General features: G+C 37.1%; 1 protein-coding gene across 2 annotated transcripts; it reads right to left on the reverse strand.

Moving 5' to 3' along the window:
* Positions 1-542: 542 nt before the first annotated feature.
* LOC127160755 (NACHT, LRR and PYD domains-containing protein 12) lies at positions 543-21273 on the reverse strand. Of its 2 annotated transcripts, XM_051103406.1 has the most exons (11): positions 21189-21273; positions 19126-19320; positions 18926-19042; positions 16525-18357; positions 16200-16373; positions 15104-15277; positions 10250-10423; positions 9139-9300; positions 4809-4855; positions 4124-4712; positions 543-3659 (listed from the first exon to the last, which is right to left on the reverse strand). In XM_051103406.1, the coding sequence occupies exons 2-11, from the start codon at positions 19275-19277 to the stop codon at positions 2471-2473; spliced, it is 4611 nt and encodes a 1536-aa protein (XP_050959363.1). In that variant the 5' UTR covers positions 19278-19320; positions 21189-21273; the 3' UTR covers positions 543-2470. The 2 variants fall into 2 exon arrangements, with proteins under 2 accessions (XP_050959363.1, XP_050959364.1); XM_051103407.1 differs by lacking the exon at positions 15104-15277.
* Positions 21274-23900: the final 2627 nt, after the last annotated feature.

Consider the following 23900-nt stretch of genomic DNA (forward strand, 5'->3'; position numbering starts at 1 on the left):
TTTTATTTATATTTACCGTATCTGTTTACTGCACTTCTGCTTAGCCAGCTATAGAGAAACTGTTAGCCAGGCAACAGAGTGGCGACGTCACGCACACACATTCTACCAGCCCGGCTCAGCACTGTTGTCTAACCGTGCCGAGAATTCCGGGCCGAGAACGGTTTGTAATCGTGCCGTGCCGTACCAGGCTCAGGTGGAAACACAACTGGAATCATACCTGACCGTTCTAAGAACCGTTCGGCCCGACAGTGAAAAAGCGGCTAATGTCTTATGACCATTGTGAAACAGCAATACCAAGAAAGGTTACTTACTACAATATGGTGCACATGTAACAATTAGGATGCTTTTGATATCAAGTTTTGCAGGTTAGCTTTGTCCTTGACAGGGTACAAGATGACCTACAATCAAAAATTTGAAATTTCTGAAATAATTTCTAAAGAAATAATGGTAAATTAAATACTAGGAAATGAATATAAAATAAGAAATACACAAAGACAGTTTACATGTACAGTTTAATGTACATGTATTAACAATTCACTTTCAGATTTGTGACACAATTTGGTAACTACTGGTGATATTCTTAGATCCACAAACTTCTATAGAAATATCCACTACTGACAAAAAGGTAGGCTAAGAGGGTCTGCATTAATCACAACTGTACAATTTCTGATTTGTGCAATAACTCGGTAACTGTCAATGTAAACTGTAAATGTCAAATACTGAGAAGAAAACGATAAGCTATTAGTGTATTAATTTGTTGCAAACTGTTTTAGTTGTGTAAACTTTCGAATTTTATCTAGCAGTTGACACTATTCATATTAAATATTTATATTTAGTATACAACTGTAATGCCAAGCCAGCAGAGGGAGCCCTCACCCTAGTACTGCCTGCACGCTCCCTCTGTTGCTTCTACTGTTACTTCCTGTTTGGGACTATTTAAAGACTGACCATGTGCTCCATACTTTGTGAAGTATTGCCAGTTTACCTGCCTTACCAAGCTTTTGTTATTACTCTGTCTGATTACCTGTTGCTGTCTTGCTTTGTCTCTGGATATCGAGTTTACGGATTACCCCTTTTGGATTGTTTGCTTTATTGGACTGACTTCACGGCATTTGACCCTCTGCCTGTTTCCACGTGTATGTTTGCTGTTGTTTGTAATAAACTTCTGCATTTGGATTCTAACGCCGCCTCAGCGTCCACGTTACAACAACAGAATTAAAACATTCTGTATGATAGCATGCTAAGCTAACAAACAAACACAGGCATGGAGGAACTTGACCGTTAATAAATAATGGACTAGACCCACACATCCAAGTAAAAAAAACTTCATAACGCCAAGGCTTCGCTGTTGATTTTTCTCTCATGTTGGGACCGGGACATTGATGTATATCACTGGACAAAAGTAAACACAAAAATATAATAGTAACTCTAATTCCAATTTGTTCCCCTCTTCCTCATACACAGAACTGACCACAAATGAAAAATATACAATATTCTATACAACATTCAATCCGAAGAAAAAGTTTTTCACGTTTCCACTTTCTTGCATCAAAAATTTCAAATGTCCTTCAGTTGGCTCTTTCACACAATAAAACAAACTATACAACAGAGCAATGATTAGGAGAACAGTTTGCACACAACACCTGCTTGATGCCAACTTTAAAAAAAAAAAACAGTGTGTATCCCCTTTGAGCCTTTCTGAACCCTTTGATCTAGAAAAAATAACTCCTAATTACTGTCATCAAGCTGCTAGCTTTCTGTCATCGGGCTTGCTAGCAGCTATCATTGCAGTTGATGTCATCTAAGGCTGTGTGTGTAAGTCAGTTTTAGTGTTTCTGTTCATCTCTTCTCTTTTATTTGTGCTTTTGTTGTTCTTTCCTTCAGTGATTCAGCTTGTTAACAGCAGGTCTTCAACAATTTATGAGTATTTATGAGGTTTTTTTTATACTCATCATCAAATCACAGGTGGCTGTACATCACTGGCCTTTTCTAAAATTAGGCACATCTGACCCTAATGTCCCCTATCATATGGGGATTTTTTTGTAATGTTACTAGCAATTACAATCTGAAAGACATTTAATTTCTGTCAAAGTAGTTTTTCTGTCTCATCACTATAAAAAACTTTGGGTTTATCTGCAGTTGCTCTTGTGGGAATATTTATGCTTTTTAATATTTTCAGTCTTTATTCTTCTCACACTGTGTAACAGATAATCAGCTTTATATGCAAGGCTGACTTACCTCCTACGTGTCTGTTAAAAACTAATAAGTACATGTTGCACCCAGAAACTGGGAAGTATGCCAACACTTGAGCAGGCAGAGGGGGAGATATATGTAGTTCTTGGCCCTTTTACTCTTCTCAATGGGCCACTTCTCATCTGACATTTGAATAGTAAGCGACATTAATACAAGACTCTTCATCACTGCTTGTAGGCAGTTTTTAATACAGTCACCTTGCACTTGAGGTGTAGAATCAGACAGATGTTCTGAAGTCATAAAGCTTCTCATCTTGAAGAATTGTGATTAATTTAGCTTTCACAGTGACGCTGTGCTTACGCATAATGTCACAGATCTTTCTCATGCTGTCCGCACTGGTTAAATTGTCATGTGTGATTTGTGAATATTGTTCCTTGTGAATTATGTCCTGCTGAAGCAGTTGATCTGCAACAATCTTAACATTCATAACCCTCTGAACAAGATTTGCAAAATTGTTATCAAAAAATGCTGCTTTATCCTTATCACTATTCAGAAGCAGATGCTGCTCATCTTTCTTTGGATTTATCTGATCAAGTTCATCTTTCTCAATTGTTGCAGTCCAGACAATGTTGCAGTCCCGAGCATGATCCTCATCTCTTGTAAGGCTCATTTCAAGATCATTCTCCAGATGCATCTTGACCTTGAAGAAATTTGGGACAGTATCTCTTCTGAGTGTGATCCCTTCTTTGGGATGGACAGAGGCACCAGGAACATTAAGAAAGTGTGGAGTCTTCATCCGAAATGCCTTGTCAGGTCTGGGATGGCTGATTGGATGGCTTGATTTTTCTTCTTTTTCCACAGCTTCTTTCAAATGTTTATCAAGTGGAAAAAAGTAGACATGTAAAATGAGAGGATCTTTAGAACACATGTACAGAAGAAGATCACAGTGTTCATCCCATTGCATTATCCAACTTATAATTAACGTTTTAAGAGAGAATGATGGTTGGACAATTTTAGCATGAAATCGGGTCAACTGCACAGGCTCTACATATATTCCCTCATCTTTTACGCTGAGGACTTTCACAGCATCTTTGAGAGAGGGGTCAGAATTTCCTAAACAGACATAATGGGGCAGATGAACTTCTTCCAGTTTGCCTGAGATCAGTGTCACATCAATCACTGGACCGATTCGGTTATACTGAAGATTCTTCAGCTGTGTGTTGAGGAACTGACCGTCTACGACATGATACTGAAAGGTGACCTCACAGTCACAGACCCATCGCATTCTGGTCCTGATACACTCATAGCGGCCTGGTACAGTGCTGACCCCGAACTTTGACATGCCTTCCTCTGTATAGATTAATGGCTCAATCTGAACCCATTGATCAGAATCAACTATATTGATGCAAGACTGACAGGTAAGCAGTGGGTGAAGATTGGGCTCAGAAGGTTTGGGGTTGGAGAACCTGTAGCACAGGGAAAGAATAAATAGTGAGATGTTTGTATACAAACAGGCTATAAAATAAGACTTTAATTTCACCAATGCATGATGTCATGTTCAAATTTTTAACAAGGCTAGTGTGCTCTTGTTGATGAGAATTATTCAAATCAGTGACATAGAAACAACCAACTAAGGAAAGCTTAAATGAAAATCTCGACTCACACAAGGACTTTTGCCTCTGATGGAAACAAGCTAGTGACTAAGTATGTGCTATTTATCTAAAATAACAAATATTCACAAACACATAATTATTGCAAATACAGTTTAGGTGCCTGTTAAGGAGAACTTATTGTTAGTATATTTGCTCATTGTTGGCAGTTTTTGTGCTGAGACACACATGCACAAGTTATGTGTGGGTATGTGTTAGAGAGATATAAGAACATAATGTACACATGAAACCAACACATGAGTTTATGTGTGATAACTCACCTGCTTATGTGTGTATTTGTCTTGTTTCCAACAGAAGGCTCTTTATAGAGGCTGTTTATGTCACACAGAGACACTGAGGAGTTTAAATAATAAACCCCAAATCCAGCATAGAGGGACTCTGTGAATGTGTTGTTAAATGTGTGCAAGTGTGTGAGTGTGTTTGTGTCAGAGATGCTGTAGAAGGACAGAGTGCCGGCTGACTTGTCCAAATACACTCCTACTCTTTTAGAGGAGCATGAGGGAGCAGATATGTCAGTTGAATTATTATTGTGACGGGCAATGAAACGGCCTTCACTGCACAAAAGGCTCCAGGAGTTTTTGTTGCGTCCAAACATACAGTCACTACTCCGTTCTTTCCTGACGATTCCTTTATATGTCACTGATAAAACAGCCTCAACTCCACTCCATTCAGCCTCCCAGTAACAGCGTCCAGTCAGACTCTCTCTACAGAGAATCTGATAAACAACAAATCTCTCAAGATGATCAGGATATGACTGATCTTTTTCCACATATGTAACCTTTCTGTTCTCCTCAGACAGAATGAATTCATTATTTGCTGTATCTGGATCCAGTGTGAGATTGCAGGCATCTGATAACAAGAAGAGAGACATTTAAAGCACAACAGCAGTCACTGAAGGTGTGTGTGTGTGTATGTGTGTGTGTGTGTGTGTGTGCGCAGACATACATTTATATACTCCTGCTGTAATCCTGGACTCTCCTCCATGATCCACACTATAAAAAAAATGCACAGTGTCACATTCTGCACATCTGACATAATCAGTAATTTTGATATTGACATTAATATTTATTTTTAGCTTATTATTTGTATATTTATGTCCAATAACTGATATACAGAACCATTTTAATTGAAGTTCATTGTGTAAATTATTTGTTAAATTTCATCATCATATAACAACAATGAAAACAGTATGCTTTGTTACATATAAAACAACAGCACCATCATTAACATTAACAATAGGCAAAATTAAGTACTGTTTTGGAGAACATAAATAAATGAGAAGGGGGGCTGTAAACTAATTAATCTTCTCTCTAAACACATAGTATGCATTTTACAAACTAAAAATGTTTTTCTAGTATTTACATGTATATGTCTCTGGCTCTGTATCAGATAAGCATAAATGCAGATTTGAATTTAGCAGCTCATCACATCATTCACTGAAAAATTTGAACACAGGGCTGTCACACACACAAAGGGTTAATGTTCACAAGGAAAATGCTAACTGATTGAATGGCTGAGACATTTAATTCATACATTTTAAAAATTAACTTGTGGGCCACATGAAATGAGGTGGAAATATGGTTTAGGTGTTGTTTATTGCATTAAAGTCTACCTCAAATTATGTTTTTAATGTTTTTTGTCAGTTTAGACAGCTCTATCTTCAATAAAAAAATAATGCTTTCATTGTCACCCGACACATTTTTAAGCACATGTAACAATGTGTATTTTGCACCACACATAACTTAAATCAATCGCAATCACTTAATGAGATAATATTTTACAGAGAGAAGATTGTTATTCACATCAGCACTAATGATTTTTGGCATTGCCAGTCAGAGATCACTAAAAATAACATTAACTCCCTGGGGTCAGCAGTCACGCCAGCACAACCAGGTCACTTTTTTTCTGATCAATGCAAAAGTGACACTAAAATACTACGATTTTGGTCACACAGATGAGTGTTATGCATCAACTGAAACTGTTAAATGTCTACTTTTAATTGTGTACACTCACAATAACAACATAACTTTGGGCTTTTGTAAAATAAAGAAAACAAACAGGGTGCCCTTTATGTCTCAGCAAAAACTTTACACAGACATGATAAGAATGTTTAAAAAAGCTTGAAGAGTCTACTTTTAAATGATGCAAGTCATATAAAAAACAAAAATTCTGTGATGAAGTAATCCGTATGAAACCAATGCGATTAAGGGAGGGCCCTTTGTCTTCCAGGTGTAAATCACTAAATATTCATGGCCATTGTCACTCCCTCACACTAACACAAAACATGTCTTACAAAAATTAAATCAATGAGTGAGCAGGAAGATTTTCACATTATTCTGAAGTAAATATTCTAGCCTACAAGACTGATTACTCCAAAGTCTTATTCAGAACTATTCAGTTTTTTCTAAAAAATGCAAACATGTACATCCACCTTTCTCACATATTAATGTAGCACAATGTGTGCTCAATACAAAAAAATACACGTTGGCCAATAGTATAAGTAGCTGAAATAAGCACAAATGTCAGGGCCTGTCAAAACATCTCAAGGGCCCCAAAATCACCTCAGACACCACAGGGTTAAAGAGGTGTGTGAACTTGCAAGTACAATGTCATACACTCTCTTTTTCTGTCAAAGATACTAAAAAAGGTAGTATCCTCACAATTATGTTCCTTCTTAGAGAAAAATGGTATCTGCAAGGATTTCCAGTCAGGATTTAGACCATATCATAGTATTGAGACTGCTTTCATCAGTGTTACAAATGACCTGTTCTTATCATTCGATCATGGTTGTATCTCTCTATTAGTGCTACTGGATCTTAGAGCTGTGTTTGACACTACTGACCACAACATTCTTTTGAAAAGACTAGGAAATTACGTTGGCATTAGTGGTAGTGCATTGGCATGGGTCAAATCTGACTACCATTAATTCACAGCAGCGAATGAAGAGGTATCATATTGATCACAAGTGCAGTATGGAGCACCTCAAGGCTCAGTACTAGGACCATTGCTTTTCACGCTTTACATGTTACCCTTGGGAGAGATCATCAGGAAACATGCTTGCTTGGCAGCTATGCTAATTATACTCAACTCTATATTTCTTTACAGCTTGAAGAAGCAAACCAATTTGCAAAACTAACAGAATGCATAGTTGATATAAAAAACTGGACAACTTGTAATTTCCTACTGCTACATTCTGAAAAAAAAGGGTGTTAATTATCGGACCAGAAACCTCTGCATGTCTAACACTTGATGGCTGCTCTGTCAATTCTTCCTCATCAGTTAGAAACCTAAGTGTGCTATTTGATAACAATCTTTCCTTTGACAGCCATGTTGCTAGCATTTGTAAAACTGCATTTTTCCATCTCAAAAATACATCAAAATTTTAACCTGTGCTCTAAATATTAATTGCAAAAATGTTAATTCATGCTTTTAGGACCTCAAGGTTAGATTATTGTAATGCTCTATTTTGTGGTTGTTCTTCACGCTTAATAAACAAACTCCAGCTGGTCCAAAATGCAGCAGCTAGAGTTCTTACTAGAACCGGAAAGTATGACCATATTAGCTCGGTTCTGTCAACCCTTCACTGGCTTCCTATTAAATACTGTATACATTTTAAAATCTTGCTTATTACTTATAAAGCCCTGAATGCTTAGTACTTGCGTGAGCTCTTATCGCATTATAGCCCACTGCACTCTCAAAACTGTCCATTTTATAATACTTAGAATATCAAAATCAGCTGTGGGTGGCAGATCCTTTTCTTATTTAACATCCAAACTCTGGAACAATCAACCTAGCATAACCTAGTGTTCGGGAGGCAGACACACTCAGTTTAAACCTAGATTAAAGATCCATCTCTTTAAGGTGGCTTACTCATAACACACTAACACATTTCTAAAATTCAAATCCGTTAAAGGATTGTTAGGCTGCATTAATTAGGTCAGCTGGAACCGGGAATACTTTACATAACACCTGATGTACTTGTTACATGGTAAGAAAAATGGCATCTACGCCAGTATTAGTGTGTTTTATTCTTATTCTGAGATAACCATAGCCAACATCCAGTCTGTATCCAGATCAGATGGTCACTGCAGTCATCCTGGACCCAGATCTGGTCGGTATCCAGTCCAGATGGTGGATCAGCACCAGAGACAACTTCTACAGCTCTGAATTTCAATGGAGACCATGTCAACTAGATATATCGCCAACTAAGAACTCATCAACTATATGGCCATCAGCACAATACCACGGGAACCAGACAAGTCCTCTGCACAATCTAACTTTGTTGCAGCCTGGAAATAAACTGCTGGTTTAGTCTGGCTAAAGGAGTGCTGAAAACATACAGCACTACCAAATTCTGCTACAAATTTATAGTGTTCTTTGTCTGTTTGATTACGTCATTAATTGATCTTTACCAGACATCTCTACCATATGTACATCAAGCTACTACTACATATATAGTAAAAATGTCAATTTGGTGTAAAGCTGCTTTGCAACGATATGTATCGTGAAAAGCGCTATACAAATAAATTTGAATTGAATTGAATTAAAGGAGTACAATGGAGTTTTGATTCCTTTGACACACTATTTTCCTGTTTAATACTGTAAAGCTGCTTTAACACAATCTATATTTGTATAAGCACTATATAAATAACGGTGACTTGACTTGACTAGAGATGTAAGTATTTAAATGGTGATCAGTACATTAGAGACTATTAGATGAGTGGATCTGGTTAAAGGTATAAAGTGGCCACTCTCTTCAAACATCCATGAGCATCAACCTGGTAAATGGCAGCTTTATAAGATTAGTGAGTGTAGGCAATGGAGGTTATAATTACGCCCATAATTCATAAAGAGTTATTTGCGCAGGTTCTGACATACGCATGGTTTAATAAATTGAAAACTTTTGTGCGTATGCAACATCTATCTTTTGGGCATACATACTTTTCGGATGACATCTACGGAGAGATGTCAAATGCTGTCTGGAATGCTGTTTCTTAGCATCTGTTTTATAAGCTCATATCTATTAAGAATTTATGTAACACATCTCACATTTATTCATGAATGGCTGTTGTGGTAAGTAGTTTATTGAAGCACGTTACTGTTCCTTGTGAACACTATGTCATATTGCAGTCTTGCATGCAATTATACAAATTTATCAGTGGCTGCAATATTATAAAACCTATATCAAATTAGTGAAAAACGCATAAATATCAGAAATAAATATTAATTAAACATTTTATTAGCCCATCTCTTTAGTAAACACACACACACATACTTAAGTTTGTCCAATGTGCAGTTTGGATTACTCAGCAGCTTGACTACTGATTCTCCTGGGTGATTGTAACTCAGATCCAGCTCTCTTAGGTGTGAGGGGTTTGAACTCAGAGCTGCAAACACATAACCACAGCCTTTCTCTGTCACCATACAGCCAGACAACCTACAAACACACAACAAGCCCACATGGCATTACTTTGTTAATCAGATGTCACTGTCACAAAGTCAACTTTCAGGTAGAACTTATTGAACATAAAACATCACCAGCTTCATTGTTTTTAGAAAGCTGCTTATCTGTGTTAAATTTTCTTGTTGTACACAAAGTGAAACATAAGGAATGGACATCTCTGCCCTATTTAAGAAGTGTGCATTGCCATGTCCCACTCCATAATGGGAGATGACGTATGCTTTGTGTGTTGTTTGTTTGCGAGTGGAGCTCTTGAGTGAGCTGAAACTCTCACTGTGATTGCTTTATAGTGAGAAACCTCTGCTACTGTGTGGGAGGACAAGGGAACCAGGCATCAGCACTTCGCAGTGCTGATTCGCAGGGTATTTTTTGCCTACCAAATAATCAATACTCGATGGCACTCAGCCACCAGGGAGCAAGTGCAAACAATGCTGACCCTGTAAAACATAGTGCCGAATGTTCAGAGAAGACCTGCAAAATGCTGGTGTCGGATAGGAAGATTTCGAGAACACTGCCTTAAATAAAGCTTGGTGGAGATAGGTTGCTGCCTTATGCATTTCGCAGTAAAGGAACTCTGAATTTCATTTTGAATTCTGATGGTTTAATGCTCGGCTATAGTGTCCTAAATGTGATGTTTATAAAATAATATAACTGAATATGCTTTTCAAATAATCAGCTTCCTTGTACTATACATGAAATATACTGTACTGAACATACTGGTATCCATATTATTCACCATTAGGTTAGTAAAAGTACTCTTAAACAAATCATTAAAACCAATGATTTCAGTGAAAGACTGGAACAAATATAACAACTGGATTCTGCTAAAACATTTTCCAAAAGCAATTTTCCAAGAAAGTCAAAAACGGAAATAAAGTGTCAAGTTTATTTTTAATAGTAAAAATGTATCTGTGTTATTAAATACCTTAGTGTGTTTAGTTGACAGTGTGAACTCTTTAGTCCAGCAGAGATCATCTCCACTCCTAAATCCTGTAGGTCATTATTACTCAGGTCCAGCTCTCTCAATGAGGAGTTCGATGATTGTAGAGCTGAAGACAAACTTTCACAGCACTGACCAGTGAGATTACAGAAGGCCAGTCTAAATGGAAAAAACAAAGCAGAAAGCTGAAGCACCTGCTGGAACCTCCTTTATTGCAGTTTCACTAATATGTTTCATGGTATGTCATAGGCTTTGAACTTGAGTTTGTCAGTAGTGAACAGCCACTGACAGAAAATGTTGATGATCAGCATCATGGTACAAACAAATCCTCACTGGACTAAATTAGATTTGTGTATTTTGAAAAAACAATCCTTCAACCCAGCATTTGTTCAGTCAGCTTCATGGCACTGGTCCCAGGTATAGGGCTTCTATAGTTCAGGGTACCATATAGGTAAACACCAGCAGAGTAAAGTGTCTGTTATAAACACTAGGTGTCACCTGTATTTATGTTGAAGTAAAGCTGAGTATTTTTTTTTTTTTGATTGTTTTATTATTGCTAGTTTTGAGTTTGTTTGTTCATGAGTTTGTCATTGTTTCCACTTGTAAATGTGTGTCTTGGAAATGTATTCAGTTAACCCTTTCACACGTGAGTTTAAAATATTCTAGATGAACCCCCAGGGTGAGCTTTTTAGGCAACCTTTATTTTAGAATGTATCGCCTTATTGTTTCCATGGCGACGCGTCATGCTTGTCACATGACACAATGCAGCCACAATAGAGCTGTAAGACACATGGATGGATTGTATTTCATTTTTCTTTTTTATTAATATTCACAAACCTGCTTGCTACATTATGAAATATCTGATATTCTGATTCTGAAATATGTGCAAGTAAATGTATTTGGAAATTTAAACACTTTCATAATGACCGCGTTAGTTGATCTATACCGGGTGATGGGCACAGCCATGTTAGTTCATGCTGAATCCGAGCTGTGGGATTTACAGCCTGCAAAATTCATTCTCTCCACCAGAAAGACATTAAAGTAAGTCTCCAGTGAACTGGGAGAAGAGCAGCTTAAACTTTATAGTTAACTGCACAATGTGTATATGATAATAAAACATGCCGTCAGATAATATTTGTAGGATCTTTTTAGCCGCTTCCATAGACATCAGCATGTATTTTTACAAACTATAAATGTATGGTTTTGCTAGTACTTATGTGTATTTAAATGTCTGAAACCTAAAATAAGCATTATATGGTTGAGAACACTGAATAGTTGTGATAATATGACAGGAGATCAGCGTGTCTGATCTGGTTTAGGGCCAGCCAAAATGTGAATGCAGATTTTAATTCAGCAGCTGATCACGTTACCTTAGTTACCTCACATCTTTGCGATCGCCTTTCCTAATAACGTGGTAGTTAGGAAGTTTAGCGGCTACATGCGGCTAACGTAAACAATAGCATCTTCACACAGATAGTAGTGAGGGGCGGGGCGAGCAGATCTCATTTGCATTTAAAGGAACAACCCCTTAGAATGAGATGATTTTTGCAGAGCTCATTTTGACAAGGTAAAAAAGGTGTTTTTTTACAAAACCATTGAGAATTTTTAATCAAAGTAGATTAGAGACTTTTTATTAAGACCCTAAAGAATCATATCAACTTGTGGAAAATGGGCATCCGATGACCCCTTTAATGGTATGTGTTGTATTGTGTAAGTAAAGTGTGTAAGTTAGTAAGTTAAGATCTGTTTCTTGTATTCTGAAACTGTCATACAATACAAAAATCTGTATTTTTGTCATGTTTTACAATAAAAATATATAAATTAGTGTTGGGTTCGAGTCCGAGATGTGTCCGAGTCCAAAATGGGCCGAGTTGGACTCAAGTCAGAGTCCAGTGAAACACTACTGTTTGTCTTAACATTGTTTTAACCCAGGGGTTCCCAAACTCAGTCCTGGAGGGCTGGTGTCCTACAGAGTTTAGCTCCAGCCCCAATTAGACACACCTGAAACAGCTAATCAAGCTCTTACTAGGCATACTAGAAGCCCCCTGGCAGGTGTGTTGTGGCAAGTTGGCGCTAAACCAAGGACCAGGACCGAGTTTGGGCACCCCGGTTTTAAAATTTGCAACTAGAAAAATGCAATGTCAATTGAAATGTAAGAAAAGCAAATCTCTAGTGGATCTTGCCATTTTGATTTTTGATTTCACAACATCTCTTAAGTGTCCATGCTCTGCTTAGCAAACTTAAAATCATGTAAGAGAAGTTTTGGCTGACTTATGTATTGTGACATATTTCAGAGTGAAGAGTTTTAGAATGTGATAAATTATAGGGCAGGACTTGACTTTATTCATCGATGTAGTAAATGTATAAATTGAGGGGTGAGGGTAAAGGAGTAGGTATCTTGCTGAATGGGACCTTAAGAGCAGAAAATGCACCTCTTTTATTTTTGATTGTGGCTGTGTGTGTTTTGGGTTTGACACTGACGATGAAAATAAGGCTGTGATGGATAAACCTAGTCTTTACAATGGTACACACTGTGTATAAAGCCCTACATATACTTTCCAAAAGTCTAAGTTCCGTAAGTTTATTTTTGAATGCATTTATAGTTACATTAATTACAATAAATTACATTATATAAAGAAAAATTGATGATGTGCCATTGAATTATTAGAAAATCATGCACACCTAAGGTGGTTTTGGACCCATTAGAACTATTGCTGCAAAGATGTTAGAATTTTTTTTTTTCTTTGAAGCTAGAAACTGCCACCATGTTAAAAAAAAAAAATAATAATAATTTTAATACAGCAAAAACTAATCAACTAATGTAAGTAAAACATTATCAAGCTTACTATAGGCAAGTAAACACTCCAAGTAGGCCTATTACTTACAAACAAAAGGATAAATAAAAATATTAATAAAAAATACAAATGAAATAATATTTTTTAAAAATAGAATCTTTTTAAAAATAGATTTTTTAGGTAGGCCTATCTAAAAGCTATTACAGAAATAGACTACAGACATTTCTTGAAGAAATAAATGTTAAAATAAAACACTGCAAAATCTTCACTGTATACATTCAACATAATTCTTATTAAAGTTAATAAGTGATTAAGTCAGGAAACGTGAGTTATTTTCTCTTTATTTTGTTGTTTGATTAATATTTATGACATGGTCAGTGGCTGCAGATTTACGCTGCTGTCGCTTTAAGATCTGATGCACAGATCAAATATTTTGACGCGTCTGTATTTCCCCTAACTGTTCAGATTTACTTAAGACAAAACTGATTTAATTTACATGAATGGTCTCTAAGACGAGCATGTGTGTGGCAATAACAGACCCTTTTAGAAGCAAAAGAGAACTCAGAATTCGCACAGTGACTGAGAGGCGCGTTCTGTGACCGCGCTTTGAGTGTGTGCGCACATAAACCTGTTGGCTTTCAAGTAGCCTACTGGACTTAAAACATATGCAAATACTGAATATCACTTTCGTGATAATGCATCGAGTCAACTGTTTGTAATTGTAATGCATCGAGAAACTGTACATTTCCGTCAACTGTTAATCAGCCAGCTGGACACAGTTATCAGTACATTTATTTTAAAAATTTGAACACTACAAAACACATTTAAAACTACATATTCCAGTGTTTCCCCTAGGATCATGGCCTTGGGAGGGGGGTGGGGGGGTGGGGTTGTGGTGTTATGGGTGGTGCGGCAAAACACTCACACAAACACTTCATAGTGTTTATATGTTTCTTTTAATTGCAGTATACCAATATACTATAATGTCTGAACAATTACTGTACAATAACTAAACAACTGTACACTGAACTAAACACTAAACATCAGATTTATTTTAATATGTTAATTATCCACAAAGTGTGCAGCTTTTGTCACTGCAGTGTATCTTTCTGGGCTTCTGAAAGAACATTTCCAGAGCATTGTCCTTTCTGTAGGACTGGCAGGGAGATTCTATAAATGGTCGGGTCTGATTTCCTCTCACAACTGCCTGTTTATGCTGTCTACATATTCGACAGAACATTCCTAAAACCAAAAGAAAACTGAAATAAGCCCCTGTTTATTCTCTATGTACTGTATTCTATCTATGTATCAGTGTATCTATCTAACTATCATCTATCTATCTGTCTGTCTGTCTGTCTAAATAACTAACTAGCTAGCTATTAATTAAGCAATTTATTTATCAATTCGTTCATTCATGCATGTGTGTATTTACTTACTTACCAAGATCAGTCTTGTACAGCCAGGGGGAGTATTTCCCCTCTGACAGCCAAGCTGGGTCAAAACCTGTCGTTCTGTGGTGGCTAGACTTTTGCTGCTTGTCAGGGGCAGGACATGCAGCACTTGGGCTCTTTTCTGTACTTTGATTCGGAGTAGGAAAGCTACACCGGCTGCTGCTCGCAGCAGAACACGTGCTGTCATCGTCACCACCTTGGGAGCGTTTAAAAAATGCGGATATTTTTGCCTGCTGCGACATACTCTCCGACGCGCGGTCTCTGTCCGCTGGTGGGTGTGTGTGTGCGCGCGCATCGGGGCGAAACTCCGCCGTGCGCGATACGGAGGACAATTGTAAACGCGCAAACGTTGAGACAGAAATTACATGCCATCGTATAAATAACATAATGCTATTTAGTTTAATAAAAGAAAAAAGCACAGACCTGTTATATATAAATTACTTCTGTCGTTATTCGACGAAAATAAAATAAAATTAACTTGACCTTCAAGGGGGGCGGGGGGTGCCGTTGGGGGGGCGGGGCGCCCCCCCTAATATAATGGTAGGGGAAACACTGTATTCAAACATCTTGAATGACTGAATGTATAGTCAAACCTCAGTATCTCCAGCTGACAATTTGGACTCTTCAGTCCATCTGAGAGCAGCCTAACTCCTGAATCCTGCAGGTCATTGTTACTCAGGTCCAGCTCTCTCAGATGGGAATTTGATGATTGTAGAGCTGAAGACAAACTTTCACAGCACTGACCAGTCAATCTACATCCTGACAATCTGAAGAAGATAATAACATATTTAGTAATTAAAACCTGTCACAACAACCATTAAAAGAGAATGACTCAATCTGACTAACAATCTGAGGACTGTTTAAGAGCTTAACATGACCCCATGTTTGTCATTATAAAAAAACTGAACATATCTGCACAATTCAGCTTCAGTGTGTTCAGGTAAATTAATCTGCATTGTTTTCAGCCCTCTATAATCCTAAAATACCAATGTTTGAGTTCAGATCATTTCAGGGGTTTCTATAGTATCTCACCAACAATTATTCCCTTGACACAGTCACCTCTGGCTTCTTGACTGTAACCTTTGAAACATGTGTTTTCTGTAAAACGTCTTTGAAACAATGTTCACAACATTATGAAAAGTGCAATACAAAGAAAATGTGATTTGAATATTAATTAATGAATACAAATAAAATGCGTCTTGAATATTTAACTAATCATTGAATGAATCAGATGTCATACAGTGACAAATCATCAAAATGCAATAATCAAACATAAAGAAGTGGTGCACATTCTGCATCAGATTTATTCTAAATCAGGGTTCCCCAAATCCAGCCCTGGAAGGCCACATCCCTGCAGAAATTAGCTACAAGACTAATCAGAGACTGAGAAACTAATCAACTTTTTAACAGTTATCTCATCACATAAGCTTTAGAGATGAGATTTTTATCAACAGGTTCACTAAAAACAAACTCTTCAAAAAATATGCTTAATGAAAATGAGTTGAACTATAAACAATATACAGACACAAGTCCTGGGCATTCTCATGTTTTTCTAAATGTTATAAAAACATTACAACATCACACCAAATTGTTCTATGGGACATCTATGTATTTTTTTCTTCTCTTCAGGAGTTTTTGAGGAGACATTGCTTCCTTTGTTTGCTTAGACAAAATGCCACTTGTACATACCTCAGTATGTTCAGTTGACAGTGTGCACTCTTCAGTCCATCAGAAAGCAACTTCACTCCTGAATCTTGTAGGTCATTATTACAGAGGTCCAACATTATCAGAGGGGAGTTTAATGATTGTAAAGCTGAAGACAAACTTTCACAGTGCTGATCAGTGATACCACATCCAGCAAGTCTATAACAGACAATAACAAGAGAGTATTAGATGATTAAAATCAAGTTTTCTGTATGACAATGAAAGTGTTTAATTGATGACAGTTAAAATCCTGTGTGACACAAAGGTCTAGACAAGTCTGTTTCTCCTGTAATGTCAACTGAACACTCACAGAGCTTTTCTGCAGTTCATCACAGCTGGCATCAATCTCCATCTGCCCTCGTCTAATGCGTTGTATTTCATGGGCTCAAACTCTTCCAACACCTCCTCTGACATCTGAAGCATGTAGGCTATTGCTGAGCAGTGAGCAGAAGACAGTTTCACTTTTGAGTGTTTGTCTGATTTCACAAACTGCTGAATCTCTTGGTACAGAGTTTGATCATTCACTTCGAGCAGACAGAGGAACAAATTGATAGATCTGTCAGCTGGGAAATCAGTATGTCCCTTGATTCTCTCTTTAATGTATTGCATGGTTTCTCTGATGGTTTCTAAGCTGTTCTCAGTGTGTGTCAGTAAACCTTTCATGAGTCTTTGATTGGACTCCAGTGAGATACCGAGCAGAAACCGCAGAAAAAGATCCAGGTGTCCATTCTTACTAACAAGAGTCTGATCAACTGTTGATGTTAGTAGTTCATAAAGAGAGCCCTTATACTTATCATCAAGAAACAACTGAAATGGCTTCATATTCTTCAATAGATGGGAGTAAAACACATAGAAAGCAGCTAGAAACTCCTGAAAGCTCAGATGAATGAAGCTGTAGACTTTCCTCTGATGAATCACAGATTCCTCTTTAAAGATCTCAGTGCAAATCCCAGAATACACTGAGGCGTCAGTGACGTCTATGCCACTCTCTCTCAGGTCCTCCTCATAGAACATGATATTGCCCTTAATCAGCTGCTTGAAAGCCAGTTCAGCGAGTTTAACAATCACTTCTCTGTTGGACTGCAGGAGATTACCTGAATCTTTCTCTTCATACTTCTGATTTTTCATATTTATCTGAGTAAGCAGAAAATGGATGTAAATTTCTGTCAAAGTTTGAGGGATTTCTGCACTCAGATCTTCTTTCAAGAGCTGCTGTAGCACAGCGGCTGAAATCCAGCAGAAGATGGGTATGTGACACATAATGTGGAGACTCTTTGCTTTTTTAATGTGTGATATGATTATGCTGGCTTGTTCCTTGTCACTGATTCTCTTTCTGAAATATTCCTCCTTCTGAGGCTCATTGAATCCCTGAATCTCTGTCACACGTTCAACGTATCCAGAGAGTTTGTGACTGACTGCTGCAGGTCTGGAGGTGATCCAGATGTGAGCAGAGGGAAGCAGATCTCCTTTCACGAGGTTTGAAATCAACACACCCACTGATGAAGTCTCAGTAACATCTGAAACTTTCTCACTCTCTGAAAACAGTGTGATTCTGCTTTCATCCAGACCATCAAAGATAAACACAACATTACACTCCTCATAAATCTTTGAGTCCATATCTTGAAGTTCAGGGTGAAAGTCAAGCAGAAGTCTATGAAGACTGTACTGATGATCTTGAATCAAGTTCAGCTCTCGAAATGGAAGCACAAACATGAAATCTACATCCTGATTGGCTTTTCCCTCTGCCCAGTCCAGTATGAACTTGTGCACAGAGACAGTTTTTCCAATTCCGGCGATGCCTTTAGTAAGAACTACCTTTATTTTGTCTTTTTTCACATGTCCTGATAATGGTTTGAAAATGTCATTGCAGTAGATTGGAGTGATGTGCAAGTGTGGTGTTCTGGCTGTTTTCTCCATCTGTAAAACCTCATGTTCTTCATTCACCAATTCAGTATCTCCCTCTATAATGTAAAGCTGTGTGTAGATCCTGTTCAGGAGGATTTGATTCTCTCTCATGTTGATTCCTTCAAATAAACTGTCATACTTTCTCTTCATGCTGTTTTTGTGTTGATCTTTGACTCTGTGTAGATCATCATCTACTGGTTGGTAAGAATCCTGCTGCAGGTCTCCAGTCTGACCATCTCTATCCACACCGCAGAAACAAGAATAACAACATAAAGCATAAATGAGAATAAACTTCAACATTACAGGCCCAGGTCATTATCCTAGATTACCTAGAACAAGCTTTATTCTTCATTAATATTTTATAAAAATCTCTCCGTTTGTTTAAACTGTAAAACTTTGTGTTTATAGCATTTTTCTCCACAAAAGTGACCTTGAATCTCTTCTTACTAACTAATAAGAATGAAATGCTCTGAAGTAAAAAAAAAAATAAATAATAAAAAAAAATCACAAAGATACTTCTAATGAACATACAGGTGATAACATTAATGGATGTTTCTGGTTTAAATTCAGATGAAAATGCTCTATAGCTGTGTAAAGCAAACACATTTGTGATGAGGCCCATGATACAATTAAACTGTATACTGTGCCATTAATCATATCCTTTATTCAAAAAGAAATCAATTTCAAATATTGGAATTCAGTTATTATTTTTGCATATGTCCTGTGTTGCTGACTCTGAAATTAAATAATGTATTAATCTCATTTTACTGCAGCTGTTCAATAACCAATTACATGTTTGTACTCACACAGGATCAGAGGTCATTGCTCCTTCACTGAGATGACGGTGATGATGTACATATGTCTCACTCTTCGTAGACACATAGCTGGATACTGAACATGAAGCTGTCTGATCTTCCTTTGATCTGGAAATGGGAAAACACATTAATAATTCACATTACTTCCCTTTATCACTGACAAATTATATAAGTACTGGTTATTTTCTCACCTAGGGTTAAAGGTCCCTGTTCCATCACCAAACTGAAGGGGGTTTGTCATGGATTGGTCACTCTTTACAGACACACCACTGGGCTCTGGTGATGTTGATCCTTGTTTCTGATGAACAATATTCTCCTCCTCTTTCTTTTCAAGGAGACTCATTTTAGAGGCAGTGTTCTTCTTTGTACCCACAAAGATTTCTGTTCTGCATTTTAAAAAACAGTGACACACAACTCAAATCATCTTTAGACAAACTAAAAAAAAGCATTTCCTTCAATATACAATTCTGGTCTTCACTGAAGTCAGTATTCAGACCAGTTGCAAACACAAGATACAGTGCTTTCAGGCTGTTCACACAGGATGCATCAAACTCTTGAAATGTTTGACGTCAAAATATAGTTGTTTGCATATTTATTTAGAGAATTGTTTTAAACAATGTCTTGATTGATCTTGAAATATGAAGTTTTAATGAATCAAAATCTGTCGTAACAATTACATATTTCTCTATTTCTGTGGGCTAAATGTTAAATTTTTACTGGCCTTATGACTTTTTAAGTCTATATAATCTCAAAATAATTTAACTAGGGCTGCAACACATGATTATTAAAAATGAATTATCTGTATTTATTTTTTTCTACAATGATGTCCTCCAAAAAAAGGTGAAAACTGAAGGCTATGAAACAAATATAGTGAATGTATCTGCAGTATTTACAATACATTATGTGCAAAATATGGGTTAAAATTAGACAAAGTATAAACATTTAAAATATAAATTTTAAAACAAGAACTGCTTTTAAGTAGGATTGGGGGATAATACATTGTTTATTGATGGTATACCTTTATTGATGGTGATAGAAAAACGCTTTATGGCACTCAATAGATTCATTTAAATTCATTAAAATGTAAATAGACATCAGTGCCAATAGCCTTGTGGGCAGTACACTGACATTTGGTGCAGTTGTGCCTCGGGTGTCCTGAGATCGAGTCCTGCCTCGTGTACCTTTCCCGATCCCATCCCCCCCAAAAAAGTCTATTTTTTTACATACACGTGAATTCACAAGTTTTGTTGTGGTACTTTTATTTATTTATTTTTTACCTATAAATAATTCAGAATTTTTTGTATATTCTGTGTTTATTATTTATTGTTACCATATATGCGTTTAGAGTTGCTTAAACTTAATTCTTCTTTTTCCTGTTATTTCTTCCTAGCAGGGCAGGACAAAAGAGTTGAAAGAGCCATTGGTGTCTGTAAGAAAGTGGTGGCAGCATTTTCTTATTCATCAAAGAGAAAGAGGGATCTGGGAGCAGTAAATGCAAAACTCAGTCTCTGCAAACACCAGCTTGTTACAGAGTCACACCAGAAGATGTTTGCAAGAGTGCTGGAACAACAAAACACTATTGCTGAAGTCCTGGCTTCAGACTGAAACACCCAACACCTGGTGCCGACATTGCAGGACATTGATGTCTCAGAACAGGGGAGGTTAAATTCAGGGCCTGTCCCAATACTCACACTTGTGGTCTTAGCCACATGAGAGCATGCAGCAGGAAGTGTCCTGGGTCTTAAAAACGCCAAACTGCAGTGCCCTTAATGCAGACACTATCTAAGTGTATCCTTTTATGCATCATATTCTGGAAATGAATCGTGAGATTTTTTGCTGAGATCTCATGAGATGTCACAGAAATCTTTCTAGTGTGAGTTAATTATTATAATATATTGCATATAAATTGGTTGTCAAACATAAAGTGATGCACATTTTATTGGTGCAAAGATGACTATGTGAATTTCATACAACATTTGCAACTGCTTTTTATCACTTAATTAGAAGCACCACTAATTTAATATAATCTAAACAGATATTTAAGCCTTGTTCAGACTGTCAGTCCAATTCTGAACTTTGTGCATATTTGATTGGAATCTGATTGAAATGTTTGACTGTCCACACTGGAAAATAAAAGCCAAAGCTACGAAATTCTCAAAATGTAAATAATCTCACTTTGTCAATGATCAGTATTAAGTATGAAAATATAATCTGTAAAAACTCCAGTAACAGTATAAGAAGTTGATGAGCTTACCATTAGAAATTAAGTTTTAGTTTCTTACGCTTGAGATTCTTCCACTTTCGGTTTGTTCAGCTGTATCAACAGTGCAGGTCTGAACACAAACTGATGACTCACTTCCTCATTTCCTCTGAGTAACTCATCTGTCCTCCTGCAGAGGGCATTGCAATCCCACAGTACTGAGTCACCCTCCATATGTTTTTCTTTATTATAGACAAATGTAGTATTTATTACTTAAATGTTTATTTAATGCTTATTACATTAAATGTTAAAAAAAAGCTAGTATAGTTTGTACAATGGGCTTCTTCTTTAACCAGCTACTGTTGGGACTGGCACATACTGAGAACAAACTGTGATTGGTCCATTTCTGTCAGTGTTGTAGAAAGGAACAAGCCCCACATGAGCACACGGCTCATGCCCACTGTCAGTTTCAGCAGCAGCAAGATGAACTTTATTGATCCAGTAGATGTCAGTGTGCCATTAGAAACCTGATCACAGTTGAGGCTTTGATAATCTCACATCTCTGAGATTTTGTGGGGTTTATTTAAAGGACACTTCTTTAGCTAGTAAAAATATAAATTGTGAGATTTATGTAGGGGTTTTGTGGACTGTTTATAAATTGTCAATGAATTAAAATAACTTTATGCTCATGTAGATCTGTCAGGTGCAACTGCTGTACAGCAGATACTGTAGTGATGCGCATTAGTCCTACAGATACACAGCTTGATCACTCACGTTTAGTGTTACTGTGATAATATAATGTAATCTTAATTTCACTATAAACAAAAACAAACACACACACACACACACATATATATATATATATATATATATATATATATATAATAAATCATCAGATTCATCAACAGTATCTGCTGTACAGCAGTTGCACCTGACAAGTCTACATGAGCATAAAGTCATTTTAATTCATTGATAATTTATAAACAGTTCACAAAACCCCTACATAAAATCTCACAATTTATATTTTCACTAGCTAAAGAAGTGTCCTTTAAATAAACCTCACTAAAAAAATCTCAGAGATGCAGCAGCTGACACCCTTATAGAAATCACATACATATACAGGTTTGTGCCAAAAAAATAGAATATCGAGGGAAAGTCCATTTATTTCAATAATTTGTTTCAAAAAGTGAAACTTGTATGTTATATTAGTTCACTACACAAGTGAAATATTTCAAGCCTTTATTTGTTTCAATTTTAATGATTATGTATTAAAGATAAAAAAAAACAAATCCAGTATTTCACAAAATTAGAATATCATGACAAAGTTCAACATTGTAGGCTCCCTGTGTCCCAATCTAACCAGCTAATTAATGCAAAAAACCTGCAAAGGTTTCATCAGCCTTTAAATTGTCTTAGTCTGGCTTAGTAGACTTCAGAATCATGGGGAAGACTGCTGACTTGACAGTTGTGCAGAAGACCATCATTGACACCCTCCATAAGGAGGAAAAGTCTCAAAACAGCCTTTAAATTGTCTTAGAAAGCTCACAGAGCACAGTATCGACTTCAGAACAGAGTGTTAAGAGGAAGGGAAAAATGTGGCTTGAAAAGTTGCACAAAGACCAGGGATGACCACCCTCCTTGAGAGGATTGTCAAGCAAGGGCGGTTCAGAAATCTGGGGGAGCTTCATAAGGAGTGGACTGAGGCAGGTGTCAGTGCATCAAGAACCACCACATACAGACGTCTGCATGACATGGGCTACAGGTGTAGAATTCCATGCGTCAAGCCTCTCCTGAATCAAAAACAACGTCAGAGGTGTCTGTGCTGGGCTAAGGAGAAAAAGTACTGGTCTGTTACCCAGTGGTCCCAAGTCCTGTTTTCAGATGAAAGCAAATTTTGCATTTCATTTGGAAATCAAGGTCCCAGAGTCTGGAGGAAGACCGGAGAGGTTCACATCACTGACTGTGAAGTTTCCACAGTCAGTGATGGTTTGGGGAGTCATGTCATCTGCTGGTGTGGGTCCATTGTCTTTTATCAAGTCCACAGTCAACGCAGCTGTCTACCAGGAAATTTTAGAGCACTTCATGCTTCCTGCTGCCGACAAGCTTTTTGGAGATGATGATTTTATTTTCCAGCAGGATTTGGCACCTACCCACAAAGCCAAAACTACTAGTACCTGGTTTAATAGCCATGGTATAACTGTACTTGATTGGCCGGCAAACTCGCCTGACTTAAACCCTATTGAAAATCCATGGGGTATTGTCAAAAGGAAGATGAGGGAACAGAGACCCTGAAATGCAGACGAGCTGAAGGCCATATCAAAGCAACTTGGGCTACCATAACACCTCAACTGGCTGATCGCCTCCATGCCATGCCACCTTGATGTTGTAATTAGTGCAAAAGGAGGCCCAACAAAGTACTGAGGACATAATACAGTACATTAACACACTTTTCAGAAGGCCAACATGTGTTTAAGATCTGTTTTTTATTGGTCACATGAAATATTCTAATTTTGTGAAATACTGGATTTGGGTTTTCTTTGTCTTTAATCCATAATCATCAAAATTGAAACAAATAAAGGCTTGAAATATTTCACTTTGTGTGTAGTGAACTAATATAACATACAAGTTTCACCTTTTGAAACCAATTATTGAAATAAATGAACTTTCCCTCGATATTCTAATTTTTTGGCACATATCAAAACCAACCTGGTTAGCCTTATGTCTTTAAGTTTCATCTCCTTTAAACTTTCATTCATTCATTCATTC

The sequence above is a fragment of the Labeo rohita genome, unplaced genomic scaffold (genome assembly GCF_022985175.1).
Source record: "Labeo rohita strain BAU-BD-2019 unplaced genomic scaffold, IGBB_LRoh.1.0 scaffold_45, whole genome shotgun sequence".
Lineage (NCBI taxonomy): Eukaryota > Metazoa > Chordata > Actinopteri > Cypriniformes > Cyprinidae > Labeo > Labeo rohita.

Bases quoted from the DNA above. Each gene is read 5' to 3' on its own strand.
- LOC127160755 (XM_051103406.1), bottom strand. From the start codon at position 19,277: ATGAGTCTCCTTGAAAAGAAAGAGGAGGAGAATATTGTTCATCAGAAA. The intron at 9,301-10,249 runs GTATTTAATAAC...GTGTGTTTGTAG, and splicing joins TGTCAACTAAACACACTAAG to GTTGTCTGGCTGTATGGTGA. The intron at 4,713-4,808 runs GTATGTCTGCGC...TCTTGTTATCAG, and splicing joins TACAGCAGGAGTATATAAAT to ATGCCTGCAATCTCACACTG.